General features: G+C 44.6%; 1 protein-coding gene across 2 annotated transcripts; it reads left to right on the top strand.

The window, feature by feature from the left end:
- The first annotated feature begins 500 nt into the window (after positions 1-500).
- LOC103186292 (glutathione hydrolase 7) lies at positions 501-16,422 on the top strand. 2 transcript variants are annotated; one of them, XM_007905213.2, is made up of 16 exons: positions 501-686; positions 2,912-3,105; positions 5,206-5,432; positions 6,152-6,303; positions 6,818-6,935; positions 8,572-8,639; positions 9,440-9,513; positions 10,386-10,579; positions 11,243-11,330; positions 11,765-11,892; positions 12,422-12,510; positions 12,775-12,927; positions 13,520-13,634; positions 13,939-14,076; positions 14,651-14,750; positions 15,333-16,422. In XM_007905213.2, exons 2-16 carry the CDS (start codon positions 2,928-2,930, stop codon positions 15,494-15,496), a joined length of 1,986 nt encoding a protein of 661 aa, XP_007903404.1. In that variant the 5' UTR covers positions 501-686; positions 2,912-2,927; the 3' UTR covers positions 15,497-16,422. The 2 variants fall into 2 exon arrangements, with proteins under 2 accessions (XP_007903404.1, XP_007903403.1); XM_007905212.2 differs by lacking the exon at positions 501-686 and adding an exon at positions 1,773-1,903.
- Positions 16,423-17,487: the final 1,065 nt, after the last annotated feature.

Genomic DNA, 17,487 nt, shown 5'->3' with positions numbered 1-17,487 from the left:
GATTATTATCATGAAATGCTGTCATAAGGTTCAAGGAGGAAAAAAATGATAATATCCTTCATTCTCAAAACCAGATCTTTAATAATAATAATCCTTGCAGTTGATATAGCGCCTTATCACATCTTCAAGATATTTCAAAGCGCTTCACAGAATTTACTGTAAAGTGAATTGACTGTATATATTTTAAAGAATCGGAGATGCAATACGTACCACTTTCTCGGTTTCCAGTCATGTTAAGTTAAACGTCTCCGTTTGTTGATGTGAACACAGGAGAAACAGCTAAATGTGTCTGCAATTCCAAGTGTAAGTGTGTGTGTCTGTGTGTGTGTTGGGGGGAGGGGAGGGGAGGTGGGGAGGGAACAAGGGAAACATAACAGACATTTTGTAGGTGTGGCTTTCCTGTACGTGGGAAAGCCAAGAATCCACATAGCAGACATCACGTCTGAGAAATCGATCGATCAATTGGCGATTGTTTCAATCGCAATTGCGGACCCACAGCAGTCCCATTCCAGCCACCCGCAGAGGGGTGTGAAGATGTGAGAATCTGCAGACGTTGTTGGGTGGAATCCGAGCCCCACATCGTTGCATTGCGCAGTGAGCAATCTGGTTCACAATCCTCAGCACATTAGGAAGAAATATTCCCCACTGATTGATTGATTGATTGATCGATCGATTGTAACCGGCCGGTGAGTCATTTTATACACAGTATCTATATCTCTAATGATGTGTTAACGATTACAGTCGTGTTTCGGTCCTGTATTATTATCTGAAGCAGATGCATGCACGGGTGTGCAGGAGGTGCACTCAGACAGGGGCACGAATAGCCCCCACTCTGCTGCATCCCCGGCGCTGCACGTCTTTCCTGACACATTTTCCGAGAGCAGCCGTCAGACTTCCGTGTTGTCCTGAGCAGCTTTCATCCGCTTTCACTGGTGCCCTCGATTTTTAAAATGGTCCCGGAAAGCGCAGGGTTAATGCACCCTCTCCCCCTCCACCACACAGCCGTGCAAACCGCTGCCGCTTTACAATCCTAAAATACATATTTTTAAAAAAAAATGTTGTGGCAAACGCAGAGGAGGAGGAATTGTATAACAGCTGTTAGTTATCTGCTTCACTGGCAGCTCAGTCAGTCAGTCAGTCAGTCAATCCTCTGCAGTGCAGTAGGAAGATTACGCCAGTGTTTTCCTCCCTTCCCTCCCCTTGAGCTGTAGTGATGGTGAGCATTTGTTTGGAGGAGGAGGAGGGGTGGGGGGGGTGTGGGGAGGGAGGGGTGGGGGGGGGGGTGGGAGGGGTGGGGGGGGGTGTGGGGGGGGGGGAGGGGTGGGGGGGTGGGGGGGGTGGGGGGGGTGTGGGGTGGGGTGTGGGGGGGGGGGAGGGGTGGGGGGGTGTGGGGGGGGGAGGGGTGGGGGGGGTGGGGGGGGAGGGGTGTGGGGGTGTGGGGGGGGGAGGGGGGGTGTGGGAGGGGTGTGGGGGGTGTGGGGGGGGGAGGGGTGGGGGGTGTGGGGGGGGGGGGGGGGTGGGGGGGGGGAGGGGTGGGGGGGTGTGGGGGGCAGAAAGGGAAAAAAAATTATGTGGGACACAGCTTTAATCCGCGTCGCTCAACACAACGCAGCGCATCACAATCCGCAGTCCTGGGGCTGCGTTGTGTTTCGGTGCCCAAACCGTGAGCGGTGTCGCTGTGAGTTTGGTGATGGTCGATGCGGTTTGATTTCAAACCCACTTCACTGTGTGCAGACTGCCGACACCCGCCTTCCTTTGCTGGGGGTGGGGTGGGGTGGGGGGGGGTCTGTTCTCTGGTGTTTTCGAGGGATCAGGAGATCGACCTCATCCATCAGCTGTTTGTTGTGGGGTCGGTTTCCATCCTCCTCCTCCCGCACAGTGCATTGCGCGCTCCGCCTCACGGGTCAGTTTCCTCCTGTGTACACCGCCTGTGTACACCGACCGAACCGAACCGAACCATTACATACATTTCATTGGGGAACCCTTTCAGTCCCCGCACCTGTGTGACACACTCACTCACTCACTCCCAGAGCAACACACACACACACACACCCAGAGCAACACACACACACACCCAGAGCAACACACACACAGAGCAACACACACACAGAGCAACACACACACAAGAGCAAGACACACACCTAGAGCAACACACACACACACACCCAGAGCAACACACACACACACAGACACCCAGAGCAACACACACACACACACACCCAGAGCAACACACACACACACACACACACCCAGAGCAACACACACACAGAGCAACACACACACACACACAGAGCAACACACACACACACACAGAGCAACACACACACACACACACACACACCCAGAGCAACACACACACACACACCCAGAGCAACACACACACAGAGCAACACACACACACACAGAGCAACACACACACACACACAGAGCAACACACACACACACACACACACACACAGAGCAACACACACACACACCCAGAGCAACACACACACAGAGCAAGACACACACACACACACCCAGAGCAACACACACACAAGAGCAAGACACACACCCAGAGCAACACACACACACACACACACCCAGAGCAACACACACCCAGAGCAACACACACACCCAGAGCAACACACACACACCCAGAGCAACACACACACACCCAGAGCAACACACAGAGCAACACACACCCAGAGCAACACACACACACCCAGAGCAACACACAGAGCAACACACACCCAGAGCAACACACACACACCCAGAGCAACACACAGAGCAAGACACACACACAAGAGAGAGAGACACACACTGATAGAGAAAGAGAGAGAGAGAGACACCGACACAGAGAAAGGAAGGTTTTTTCTGACTCGAATCGCATTCGCTCTGCACGAATCTTACGCCCCCGATGTTTTGCAAGTGACCGGGAAGGGATTATGGCGGATGACAGGACAGAGCCCGGACAGGACACAAACCTCGGGGCCTATTCTCCTGTGGACTACATGAGCATCACCAGCTTCCCACGGCTGCCAGAAGACGATGCGGGATCCACGGAAAACGTACTGCGATTCCGCAAGGAGGACGACTGCTCTCTGGGCGACCCGGACCCCGCAGGTAAAGGGGTTTAACACCCAACACAGTCACACAGGGCGACCACTGTCTCGATGCCATTACAGTGTCTTCATAAGTCTTACAGGAATGACGCTTTTTTTTATTTTCAGGTAATAGGGCAGATATCACCACTCAGATATAATGTATATAATTTTTTACCCCACGTACAGGTGTGATCTCTGCTGTTGCTGTTGCCCCCAAAGTTACTTATTTTTGTGAGTGGAGTGAGACATCATTGGGAATTCGGGTTCATATCATTAATATGAGCCGAGGTGGCACTAGCCCACAGGCACGGGGGGGTTAATGGGTGGGTGGGTGGGTTAGTGGGTGGGCGGTTGGGTGGGGGGGTTAATGGGTGGGTTAATGGGTGGGTGAGTGGGTGGGTGGTGGGTGAATGGGTGGGTGGGTGGGTGAATGGGTGGGTGGGTGGGTGGGTGAATGGGTGGGTGAGTGTGTGAATGGGTGGGTGAGTGGGTAGGTGAATGGGTGGGTGGGTGGGTGAATGGGTGGGTGGGGTGAATGGGTGGGTGGGTGGGTGAGTGGGTAGGTGAGTGGGTGAATGGGTGGGTGGGTGGGTGAATGGGTGGGTGGGGAAAATAATGTCTTGCGATGTTAGCTGTAAATATGGAGAGTTCAACAGCTGTTGAAATTGACTCTTCAAGAGTTGGAAGCTGGTCCGGGTTCTGAGCTGACATGACGGCGGTGTGCGATGGTGTGTGAGTGCACACAGTCCCAAGTGTTCACGAACATCAGGGACATATCCGCGATATTCGTTCAATCACACGAGGGTTCGTTCACTGCGCCTTCGAATGGGACTCGAGACTCCAAACCCATTGCATATGCATTGAACTGGATCCATTCCGATTTACTGTCCTGGTTAATTAGCCAAGAGCTGTTTGCTGATACCCACCACATTTGGATGTTTTGGGGAGGGGGCCCCGCAGGTGCATTTAGGATCCGAGGTTAAAATGGCTCTGGAAGTCAGCAGCATGTTTGGATATTGGTAATTCAATATAAATACGAAAGATTACACTGGATTCCAAATTTTATCTTCTTGATTTGGTTTGTATTACACATTTAATTAAAAATCTACAGTAAATGCAAGTTGTCAATTACGATTTGGGTATGTATACATATACTGGAGAATGGGTATATATGTGTATAAATATATATATAAAACTACTAACTGGATTAATTTTTAATATCCAATTGCACACACATTACAGTAAAGCTACAGTGATTATATCAACAAGACAGTGAACAGATTAGAGATGATTCCTGCTTTGGACAGATGGATAATTTGGATAACCGTTTGCACATTCATTTCTTTATCACGATGTTGTCATTTGGCACAGATACTGATATGCATTGAAATGCGCTGTGAGTGTGTGTTTGGGAGAGGAGGACTGACAAAATGAGACCAGTCCTATCCTTACCCAACATCTAGATGCAACACAAACATATATTCTTTTTAACAGGGAGTCGCTGAATAGCAACCAGAGCAGTACAACCCTTTTTTCCCCCCCAAAAGCACTGAGGACAATTGAAGTGTATTTCCTGCTTTACTTCCTGAAACCAGCTAACTCATCATGGACTCAGGAGCCAGGATTTATGAGTCTGAATGCCTGTTTCACTCCAGGCAATGGTTTAATCGGCTAAGGCATTCTTCCTAAACCCTTGTTTTATTAATTCAATTCCTAATCCCTCTATTTATTAAGACCTATATCATTTGCCCAAATTGCAGTGATTTGCCATTGAGTGTTCAGTACAATTGCAACATTGATTGAAGTTAGAAATTGACCCCTTTTTTTTAAAAAACATTTTTTTTGAGGCTGAGTTGGATAGATATCGGTTAGCTGTGGGTATCGAGGGATATGGGATAAAGGCGAGAAATTGGAGTTGAGGTACAGATCAGCCATGTTCTTATAGAATGGCGGAACAAGGTCAAGGGGCTGAATGGCCTACTTCTGTTCCTATGATCCTATCTACATTTCTCTCCTTCTCCATCCCATCTCCTCCTAGCTCTGATTTTTTTTGTGTGTAAGGAGTTCAGTAATTACCCTACAGCGGATACGATATGATTTTTTTAATTTCCTCGTGCAGATCCAGATCTTTTCCTGAAATCCGCTCGACTCCGGCGCCTGCCGTCCTCTTCCTCTGAAATGGGCAGCCAGGAGATGTCGCCGCTGCGAGTCACGAGTAAGGATCCTTTCTCAGGCGACTGCACCTGCCGCCAGGATGGCTTGACTGTCATCATCACTGCCTGCTTGACATTCGCGACTGGCGTGACTGTGGCGCTGGTGATGCAAATATACTTTGGAGATCCACAGGTAAGAGGATAGGAATAAGCAGGATGAGAGCACAGAAATCCCATTCAGTCCATTATGTCTGTGCTGCAGCCGGATATTAATACTTCTAATAATAATCCTTGCATTTGATACAGTGCCTTATCACGTCTTCGAGACGTCGCAAAGCGCTTCACAGAATATACTGTAAAGTGAATTGACTGTATATTATGTTGGCGAATTTGGCACTAATTTACCCTAATCCCATTTCCCTGTCTTTCCCCAGATCCTTCAATATTATTTAGTTTCCAAGATTTATCCAACTCTATTTTAAACGCAATCCTTCAACTGCAGGTTAAATCTAACCGTGCCTTGAATGATAAAATGAATATTTTGGTAGATTGGTTCATTTCCAAGTGTAGCGTACATTAACTAGAACAATAAATTATGTCTGTATAAAGCCTTTTACGTCGGGAGGACACTATCAGAGTTGTGTCTTAGCAGGTGTTAAGAAATCGTTGACCACAAAACATATATTTACCAGTATTTACAAAAATTCTAGGTGGTTTAATCGCAAGTCAAATGTGAACCGATGACTGCTTCTTTCATATATTCTTTGTGTATAATTGATCGGAATAGACAGTGCTGTAATATATAAATCCCACAGGTGGATGTAACATGCTCAGGAATTCGTTGCATGTCTCTGCAGTCTCAAAGATATCTTTGAGTCATGACTCCGCGTTCCCTTCTTGTTTTCGCTATAGATTTTTCACCAGGGCACAGTGGTCACAGATGTGGCTCGATGTTCCGCTCTCGGCACTGAGATACTGAACCGTGATGGCTCTTCGGTCGATGCAGCTATAGTGTCTGCATTGTGCTCAGGAATAATCCACCCCCACAGCTCGGGAATTGGAGGGTAGGTACTCCTCGTAGCAACTTAACCACAAAATTACACTTAGAGAATGCCTTTCACGTCGGGAGGACATCCCGAGGTGCTGGACAGTCATGGGCCAGGGAACCGATCATGGGAGAGGGGTGGGGTAGGTGTGGGGGAAGGCAGAGAGGTGGAGGACAACTGAAAGCACGATCAAAGAGGAGGGTCTTGAAATAGACCTTGAAGGAGGCAATTGACCCCTGTTAACTCTTCAAGACAGAGCTGTGTGGCTATAGTGGGTTAAAATCCAGCTAAATGTGCATTCTGGGTCCCCAAACCTTGGGCCTCACCTTTTAGGAATTAGGTAAGCAGGTTGCATTCCTCCAGTGGAGAGTGCGCATTCCATTCAAGACACTAGGCCATTTACACGTGTGGGTAGGTTATATCTGTGGAACAAATCTGGTGAGGGATTAATGCACATGCCAGACACACCTAGCTGATCCATAACAAACTGACTTGTGTATCCCTTCTGATTGACGATGACATTTTCCTGCAGGGGTGGAGTGATGTTGGTTCATGATATCAGGAAGAATGAAAGTTTCATCTTGGACTTCAGAGAGACGGCCCCAGCAGAGGTTGAAGAGCAGATGTTCAGTCATAATGGGGAGGACAAGGTGCGTGTGTGCTACTTGCTGTTGTTATCAATAGCTTTTAAATGTGTTATGAGGGCATATAGCTACTTCTACATTCCCAGTACCCCAACAAAATGATAATAATAATCCTTGCATTCGATATAGCGCCTCATCACGTCTTCGAGATGTCTCAAAGCGCTTCATAGAATAGACTGCAAAGTGAATTGACTGTATATTTTGGGGGTGAAAGATGACTTGAAGATTAAATTGTACAAGATCTTGTCTTTCAATAATTCTTTTTCCCCAAATAAGGAGGTGTATCTAACCAAAGCTGTGTAAAGGAACAGTTCAAATGATGGGAAAAAGCTATGTTTTTTGTGGTGGTCAATTGAGAATTGAATTTAAATTGTTCAGGCTACCTTACATTACAACTGAGGTTCCTCAGCAAGGGAACACAAAAAAAATCCCCAAACCAGGTGCTGGAGAGTCATTCCGACTGGCAAACATTAATAATGTCACTTGACCTTATAACAATTAATCCCGCAGGAGATCTACAGAGGGTGTTCTGTAACACACCGGTTTTAAAATTAAAGGGAGTGTTTATAGCACCTGCGCTTTGATGGTTAATTGACAACATATAGCATTTCTATACTAGAATGGTTGCCAAGGTTTATACCTTTTAAGGTTAGTAATGATTACTGTTTCACAATGCATTCAAAATGGCACTTAATACTAGCGTCACTTCTAAACTCCCAGGTTATTCTTAATCACTGCTGTGGATTATCAGGTACCACCAGTTTGTTTGTAAAGATGCCATTGACTCAGAAGAACTTGAAACCATTGTTAATTATGATCCTTATAATACCAATCCCAGATTTATTTACAGCAACTTAATGGTTTCCTGTTTAGTACAATAATTTCTGCTTAAGATATTGAATCTTTTGTACGATGCCCAGTTTGATTGCAGAAATAATGATGATAACCAGTTTATTCACTTTTCTTTATCCTACACTGAGCTGGGGCTTAGTCATTATCCTGGATGAGAGCTAACTTCCTTCAGTTGAATGCCAACAAGACCGAGGCCCTCCTACTTGGCTCCCGCCAGCCCCTCCATACTTCGGGCACTGACAGCATCTCCCTCCATGGATGCACTCCACATTTCATGGAGCTAATATGAACCTCAGCATCCTGTTCGACCCTCAACTGTCCTTCAAACCCCACATCCGTGCCATGACCCACTTCACCTTTTCCCACCTCCGCAACATCACTCAGCTCCGCCACTGTCTCACACCCCAGGCCGCTGAGACACTCCTACACACATTCATAACATTGAGGCTCTACTATACAAACTTACTGCTTGTCGGCCTCCCCAACTCCTCCCTTCCCCAACTCCTCCCTCCACAGGCTGCAGATCATCCAGAACTCTGCAGCCCGTGTTCTCTCCCGCACCAGGCTCCACGACACTATCATCCCCATCCTCGCCCGACTCCACTGGCTTCCCATCACACAGAGGATACCGTTCAAGATCCTGGTCTTCATTTTCAAAACCCTCCAGTTCTGGCGACAGGTGGATAGTCTGTCATCAGAACTGGAGTTACAGTAGGTTTTGTCAGTAGGTGATGGTAGTTACAGAGCTTCATGGTTTCTAACAAATGTCTTATTTTCCTTGTTCATGCAGCCTGGTCTCTTGGTGGCTATCCCAGGTATGCTAAAAGGATTGTACCAAGCTCATCAGCTCTATGGCAGGTAAACACCATGTGTGCTATTCCTCTTTAGATGATTGTTATCAGCGTGGTCAATATAGATTTCTTCTCATTTTCCACACACAATGTATGATTTTGAAGTGATTGAAACCGTATTTGAGTTTTCTTTATTATGGAGTGATTCTTATATACTGTAGTTTCTCACTAGGCATTTAGAATGGTGGCATTCAAAGTTGAAGTGGTAATTCCATAGAGTTTTATCGTATATGTGCTGTAGCATTTTCCTCAGAAACCATTTCTGAATTGTACAGGTGGACAGCTTTGCTAATTCCAAGGTTGGAGAGGATTTTTGGAAATGTGGTGTGTGTAGGGGAGGTGTTGAGAAGGGAGGGCAGTGCTCCATTAATGTTAGTTCTGGATTCCAAAGAGTTCAAAGGATCAATGCAAAGCATCTCACTTTATTGTAATGCTGCAGCCTCAATTTCTGCCCCTAGAGTTCACTGTATTATCTTTTGATGTTTTACATGTGATACAGCAAGGAGAATTAGAACTGTAATGAGAGGGAGTTGAGCAGATCTGTGACCATTCACTTTAAGATGATTTTGACATCAGGAACTGTAGTGTTGATATCAGTAACTGGCAGTATCCCATGTTGGCATTGCCAAGGTCAGAAATACACTGCATGGGAATTACAGGCATGAACATATGGTCCAGCAATCTGGAGGACCGTGGACTGGAGCTCCAGTGGGTCCAGTCACACTGACATAAACACTCGCTATTTTCTGTGTAGAGCAGCATCTGTACCATTCCACCAACGGTTCCTATTTTTCTTTCGTTCCTCAGAATCTCCTGGTCCAAGCTCATGGCTGCTGCAGCAGATGTTGCAAAAGAAGGTTTCAACATCACCCAGGAACTTGGTAGGTTGGATAGGTCACGTTTTTTCTGGTGGCAAATAATTAGTGCAAGTTGCTGTGCCATGTAACCTAAAATGGCTTGCATGTAGTTACTGGTTTATGAAAAGAATCTAATTGATAGAAACAAGCAAATCCTAGAGAGACAGAACATGTTGAGCCAGTTAAGGTGGACTCACTGAAGATAAGAAGTTTGCAAGCACTGGCAGGTGGAGAGATTTTGGAACAAATGGTACAATTATGTATTCATAGAATTATAGAATCCTACAGCACAGAAGGAGACCATTTGGCCCATCGTGCCTAAGCCGCCTCTTTGAAAGAGCTACCCAATTAGTCCCCACTCCCCCGATCTGCGATTCAGAAATAATCTTGGAGCCGAAATAAATGTGTGCACAGGGATGAGGAGGAGAGGGATCTCAGAAAGCTCACTGTGCTGAAATGGGGGAAAGTGGAAGCAGGGGAAGAGATGGCATTGTGCATGCCGTCAAAACGACATTATGTTCATGTCTTCCATTGTAATTCTTGTGAGAGAGTCGAAGCAAAAGAGCGCGTGTGTGTGTGTGTGAGAGAGAGAGACTGTGTGTGGGTGAGGGTCTCAAAAGAAAGAGTAGAAGGAAGAATCTGGCATTCTGCCCTGGAAGTTCTTTTCTAGTTCTGTATGGAAACCACCAAGAAAGCTTCAGTTAGCTTAAAACTTGCAGCTATCCATATGAAGAGTTATATTGTTATAACAGTCTTTTAGTATCTGTACAGAATTTTATATCATCAAAATGTGTTTCGGGATGAGGGGGGATAGGAGTAAATGACTGTTCCTTGCAAAAACTCAACAACTTCACTCTTCCACTGATTTAACCTTACCCACGTCTGCTCTGTTCCAGCCAAAGCTATCAACCAAGTGAAAGATAAAAACCTGTCCGACAATTTCCGTGAGACCTTCCTGCCGTACGGGCAGCCGTTACAGCCAGGAGCCTTCATGAAACGCTCTGACTTGGCGGCTGTTTTGAACGCAGTCGGCGTGGAGGGAACGTCGGCATTTTACAACACAAACGTTACAGAGGAGATGGTTTCTGAGGTAAAGAGACGACAAGCTTGTCAAAATCATCCTGTTTTAAAAATGCTCATACTCCGGCAACAACCCTGACTTTGAATCTCTTTAACAGTCGAGGTACAGTTGACTCCACATTACCGTGTAACGCATCTGAGCATCATTGTGATGGGGAGATTCCTATCGCGAGCATTTTCTACAGATTTAATTTCACTGCATGGGAATTACATGCAGTAATTGCATATGGTCTAGCATATGGTCTAGCAATCTGGAAGACCGGATTGGAGGATTGGAGCTCCAGTGGCTTAGTCAAACTGACATAAACACAGACTTTGCCAGTCATCAGTTTCAAACTGAGAATACTCATTTGTCTGCCTTGGATGTGCAAGACAAACAAATCAGTGAGAATCAATCATCTTACCTCTCCTACTAGGAGGATTCTAGTTGAGATATGCTACTTATTTCAACCTCCTGAACCTCCGGCTATGTTTTATCTTTCCCAGGAATTGCTTGCTTTGGGAGCGAATAGCGGAGGGAAGGGATTTTATGCATTGCCGTTCCATGTGGATTAGGAATGTGTTTTATTTTGCAGTTGCTCTTTTTCGAGATGTTTTCTCAGAAAAGCCAAAATTGTGACATAAGAGCTGTTTGATAATACACGCCAACTCCCTGACCTATGTTTTGCTACAGGTTCGGAGTAAAGGAGGAGTAATGTCTGAGGAGGATTTTGCTAATTATACTGTCATTGTGGAGAAGCCTGTTGAAGGATCTTATCAAGGTACATGACGTTACTAGGTCAGAACTCTTAACCTTTCAGATGTAGATCTGAGATTTGGGGTCTTCATAAATAATAGCGATCCTCGCATTTGACATAGATCCTATCGTGTTGATAGGGTCTTAAAGCTCTTCACAGATTTTCTGTGATGTGTGGTGACTGTATATTTTGGAGGTGGGTGAACTCTTGAATGATTACCTGCATATTCTGTGAAGCGCTTTGAGACGTCTCGAAGATGTGATAAGGGCGCAATATCAAATGCAAGGAATTACTTTTCAGCCCAATCCTGCCAGTACCTGATGTCCATCTTTACACATTTACAGTAGGGAAAATGTGGGCAAGTCGAGGGGAAATATTGGCTATCCTTTCTCTTATGCTTAGGGGGCATTGAAGCCAAGTATAACGTTCAGAGGCTGAACTCATCTGTCATTTTTCAGGTCACCTCGTGCTGACAGCTCCACCTCCACACGTGGGCCCCGCTCTCATCTCTGCTCTCAACATCATGGAGGGTTTCAACATAACAACACAGGCAGCCAGGAATCTCACCTTCCATCTACTCGCGGAGGTAGGAGAGATTTCTGAGTTATTAAAATGTACAAAGCACTTGAGCATTCCCTTTCAGAAATGAATTTCCCCTCCATCCAACAACCACAACAAATTACAATTGTATAGTGCCTTTCACATTGGGAGGACGTCCAAGGTGCTGGACAGTCAGGGATTTGGAACTGAGCAGGGGTTGGGATCAAGGGAGGGCATGGAGGGTAGAGGTAGGAGGGTGTTCGAAGGCTCAGTTGAAGAGGAAGGTTCTTGAGACTTGCCTTGAAGGAGGCAGGGGAGGTAGCAAGGTGGAGGGACTGTGGGATGGAGCTCCAAAGAGGGTGTCAATTCATTCTCTGTGATGTTCCCCTTTATGTAAGGGAAACCCTCGCTCTCTGTGCTCAGCACCTTCTCAACCCCAGCTAAGAATAAAGATTCATTGAGTGCAGGTGAATGTCAATGGTGAACTTACATCCTTCTGTTGAGTAGTGTGTCAGTGATGTGTTCTGTGTTACATTATCATTGCTGTACTTAACGTTTCTCCTTGTTGCCTTTAGTCATTGAAAATCGCTTTAGCTCAGGCGAGCACCCTCTCCGACCCCTTCTTCGATTCCTCCGTGGCTCACACATCAGAGCAAATGCTCAGGTTAGAGACAAAGTCCTGATTTGCTTGAGAAACAAAAAATGCTAGAGAAATGCAACTGCTCACAATCCCCTCGTATGTGCCGAGCTCTAAAAAGTAGAATTTTGTTCCAACATTTTGTTGGGAGCAAAACAAAAATCATTATCCTTTCATAAAAGTAATATTTTTAACGATCGTTGCAAAAATTGTGAAAAAATATAACTCTTAATTTAGTTTTGCATTCATGTTTAATGAAATTTGTTTCTCCATCTCCCTTCTTGTGTCCAGTAAATCGGAAGCCAATGTTCTACGTCAGCTTATCAATGACAGTGTGGCTAATCCTCCAGGACACTACATGCAGTTCAATTCCCTGGAGGCTGGTCATCCAGTGAGCCAAGTACATGTCATAGGACCAGATGACCTCATTGTTTCTGTTGTGAGGTACTCTTCAGAAAAGTGCAACCCATCATTTTATCAAATGCAAATAACATTTATTCCTAAATTCTCATATTATCAGATAATCTGATAATTTCACCCACAAAATATCCAGTCAATTCACTTTACAGTATATTCTGTGAAGTGCTTTGAGACGTCTTAAAGATCTGCTAAGGCGCTATATCAAATGCAAGGATTATTGTATATTATAAGAGCTCTGAGACACTAACCTGTGTGAAGGACGCTATGTAAATGCAAGTTATTGTTCTGCTTTGATCTGATCTTTGCTAAGTGAATAGCTGCATAATGCTTTGTGAGCGTGCTCCCATTTAGTGGAATTTTACTGCAGAGCTATTGGAGATCTAGGGGTACAATTCCTTAAAGCACTACTTGACTTATTTAAAGAATGCTTTAAGTAATACCAGCCTTTGAGGTAAGGCATTTGTTCTTCTCAAGGTTGTAGCACCACTGTTTTCTCGAGGCGAGTGATTTTGTTCAGTAAATTTTAGGCTTTGGGTATAATATTTTGTTAAATAAATAACACTCTCCTTCCCAGGGCAGGAATCCAACATAAAAATATTTTTCTTTTTTTTTGCAGCTCCCTGAACCGTCCGTTTGGCAGTGGGATTATGACCACCTCCGGTATCCTGCTGAACAGCCAGATGTTGGATTTCTCCTGGAATAAAACACAAGACAGTTCCACAATGAACCTTGTAAGGAAACATTACACACATTAAATCTAAAGGATATGTTATTGAATGCATCAAAGGGCCTAAAATTCCTCATGCTCTTAGACCATGTTCACAGATGAAATATTCTGCTCTAGGCTTCTGCCACCGCTAAGTGCTCTGAGACACTGCCCTGCGTGAAGGGCGGTATATAAATGCAAGTTGGTGTTGTTGCTGCTATTGAACTCTAAGCCAACTCGTAACAGCAACCAGAGGATTACCTCTCTTCTCCTCATCGTCTGTGAAAATGGTCATTGCATACATCCTTGTGTTCTTTGCTTTCTTTCAGAGAAATAACATTCAACCCGGTAAAAGGCCTATGTCCTTTCTGCTCCCTACCATCGCCCGACCCTTGCGAGGCATGTGTGGGACATATCTCTCCCTTGGAGCTTCCAGTGGAATCAAATCTCTTAGCAGCATCACAGAGGTCAGTTGTAATTTGCTTCAAAATTTAATCTCAATCATCTGTTAATCCCCATATCAACTTGTCCACTTCCTCTGCTCAGCAGGCTCTGGCCTGTTCCACGTCCCCTGCCCGGCCCAGCCCACCATCGCTTCCTTCAGCTTCTCTGCCCTACTATTTGGAACTCCAACCCACAGTCCCCTTGCTTCACTCCCTCCCTTGCCTCCTTCAAGACGCTGCCATTCGGCCATCCTCCATCCTCCTACCCCTGCCCTCCACCCTCCCTGATCCCAACCCCCTCCCCCCCCATCTTGGGTCCAAATCCTGACTGTCCAGTGCTTTGGGACATCCTCCCAACGTGAAAGGCTCTGTGTAAATGTAATTTGTGTTGTTGTTGAAAGAGATAGTAAGCTTCTTGTTAAACTTGAAGAAATGTTTCACTCACAAAATAGCTTTCTCTTTGAGATTCTTGGCGACCAGCTGTGTATTTGCTGTGTTTTTTAACATTAGATATAAAGCAATTGCGGTTTCTGATTTAATCTGCAGTACAGTAATAACAATGCAAATGGGGACTCGTATCACTTTTCTGTTTGAACAGGTCCTGTTGAATATATTTTCCTTCCGGAAGAATTTGAATGAAAGCCTTACACTCGGCCGGCTCGCTCCACAGCTTCATCCAAATAATCTGCAGGTCGACAGTAAGTTTTTTTTATTCTTTTAAAAAACTGAAACAAACGTTTTACATTAATATAATAATAATCCTTGCATTTGATACAGCGCCTTATCACGTCTTCAAGGCGTCTCAAAGCGCTTCACAGAATATACTGTAAAGCAAATTGACTGTATATCGTGTGGGCGAAACGCGGCAGCCAATTGCGCACAGCAGTGCTGCCACAATACTGCCCCGGCTCCACGGTATAACAACTCGCTCTGACTGTGTTTGTGATTTTATGTTTTTCAATTTTTATGTTTATACCGACAATACAATGATATTATCAGTGTTCCTTGCACGTGGTACAATGCATTTTATGTCGGGAGGACTGTCTATATCAAAGCGCTTCACAGGATTTACTGTAAACTGTAGGGGTTGTTTATTTTGTAAGCGAACACGACAGCAGATTTGTGCACAGCAATGTCCCACAAACAGCCACGAAGCGAATGACCAATTCTATCTGGGAGAATGCTGGCAAGGACAGCAGGAGAAATTCCCTTTTTTGGGAGAATAACATTCCTCAGCTGTCACTCTGCAATAATGATCAAAACTACCTTTTATTTTTCAGATGAATTCCTGGAGGAAGATGTAGAATTCCTCGAGGATCGAGGTCACGTTGTGGTGAGAGAAGAGATCCTTTCCTCGGTTCACATAGCCAAAAGGGTGAACGATATCATCACCGGTGCAAAGGACCCACGAAGCAGTGACGCGGCTGCATCCGTGATTTCATAGCCAAACGTTCTTTCAGATCGATTTGTTTTTCAGTTCAGCATGAAATCATGAAAGGGAGAAAAAGGCATAAGCAGGGAAAGAGAAGACTGTTGTGTGACAGTATTGGGAGAAGTAGAATTCTGGAGCGATCTATGGGGAAACTCTCCCTCCCTCCTTCCCCAGCCTGGTTTTCATTGATGCTTATAAATGAAAATGGCCTGACTTATACCGCTTGTTAATATTTCGTAACTGGAATTTTAGAGGAGATAAACTGTGAAATGCACGCTGTGGGTCATTGTCTTAGAGCCAAAGCTTGCTGCAGATTTGCTTAGTGGTATCCCCACCGCAGCCAAAGACTAAAGATAGTCATTCCTTCTATTGGATAAAGGCAGAGCCATTTTGCCACATTGATATATTTTCTCAATTCTCATTCAAGAGGATTCCCTGCTCCATTCTCATTTGGGCTCTCTTGTCTGTATCCCTGGATCATGTGAATCCAATCTTTGGATAGCCAATGAAGGTTGAAACTTATATCACCCCAGGCTATCCAATGTATGTGTAGGGTTGCTTGTTTTGAGATAGTCTGTGCCCAGTTAGTTAGAAAGAAATGTTAATAAACATTAAAAAATGCCATTCCTGTGGCCACTTACCCTCCACACCCAAACTAGCTAGATATTCCCATTTTGGGTAAATAACTAGTGACAACAAAACTGTCTTATATTATGAATTTTATTGCTCTAGTTTTCTTCTTTAAGGTGAAATCCATCTTAAATATAGTATTGAATTAGTCACACCTAATATTTTAATTCTTACTGGGGGCTAATGAACTTTTTGGCTGGCCTCCAAGAAGAATGAAGCTCTAAGTAATGGTTTTCCTGAGCTCTTTGGAAATTAATTATTCCAAAACATATATTTTATTAAAAATGAACTGAAGATAATAATAATAATCCTTGTATTTGATATGGCGCCTTATCACGTCTTCTACACGTCTCAAAGCGCTTCACAGATTATACTGTAAAATGAATTGACTGTATTTTGTGGGCGAATGTTGTGTTAACCTGTTGTACACCTCACTGGTGCACAAATTTACGGAGAGGAATTCAGAGTGATAGATGTTTAAAAGAGGTAGATGGACACTGTACTTGGGATATTAAGAAGGATATGGAGAAAAGGTAGGAAAATGGGATTAAAAAATCTGTCATGATCTCGTAAAGCGACGGAACAGGCTCAATGGGCTGCATGGCCTCCTCCTGCTATTTCCCTACGTCTATGGCTGGTAAATGTAAATGCATCAGTGGATGCACCTAGAGAATCTACAATCTTTAAAACAATTGTTTGCAGCGTCTCGTACTCTTCCCCAAATAATAAACCTCCTTGAATAATTTAGATGATTTCTTTTAACACTTCAAATTAAAATCTGATACAATATATACGATTCATCTAATCTTTCAAAAAGTAGCATCTTAAAAATAATTTCTCATCTCTTGTGCATTATTTAATGCATCGGAAGTCAACTCAGCATTATAAATGCTGGCCCTTTGACAAAGCTATTCCTTGAGTTACTTCCTGATGTTTGCTGAATAAGCTCAATTTAAACAGGGCAGCAGTTTTGAATTATCTTAGCACCGTGAGCGAGATAAAACATCTGCCAAGGGTCCCAATTGTTATTTAATGATTCCTGCTGGAAGCTTCTGAGGATGAACTGTGGGTCAATGGTTGAATAGACAGCCCACACTCAACTAACTAGCCTTATGCACAAAGGATGGTTACTTGGGAAAAGAACTTGAGGAAAGTCAGTTATCAGAGATTGTTGATGTTGCTTCACCAGAATTCAACAACTTCAGTAGATTGGGGGAGTGTAAATCGGAAGAGTGGCCAGGAAACGACGGAAATTTATAGGTAAATAGGCCACCAAAAGGCTGGTTCCATCTTTTATGCTACACGATTGATGAAAGCTGGTGTCAAACCACAGAGAAATTATCCTGTCCGATTGGCTAGTTTCTGTCGGTTTA

Source organism: Callorhinchus milii, unplaced genomic scaffold (assembly GCF_018977255.1).
Source record: "Callorhinchus milii isolate IMCB2004 unplaced genomic scaffold, IMCB_Cmil_1.0 Scaffold18, whole genome shotgun sequence".
Taxonomy (NCBI): Eukaryota; Metazoa; Chordata; class Chondrichthyes; order Chimaeriformes; family Callorhinchidae; genus Callorhinchus; species Callorhinchus milii.
Note: the sequence above shows the minus strand (reverse complement) of the source record. Positions and strands in the feature narration are given on the sequence as shown.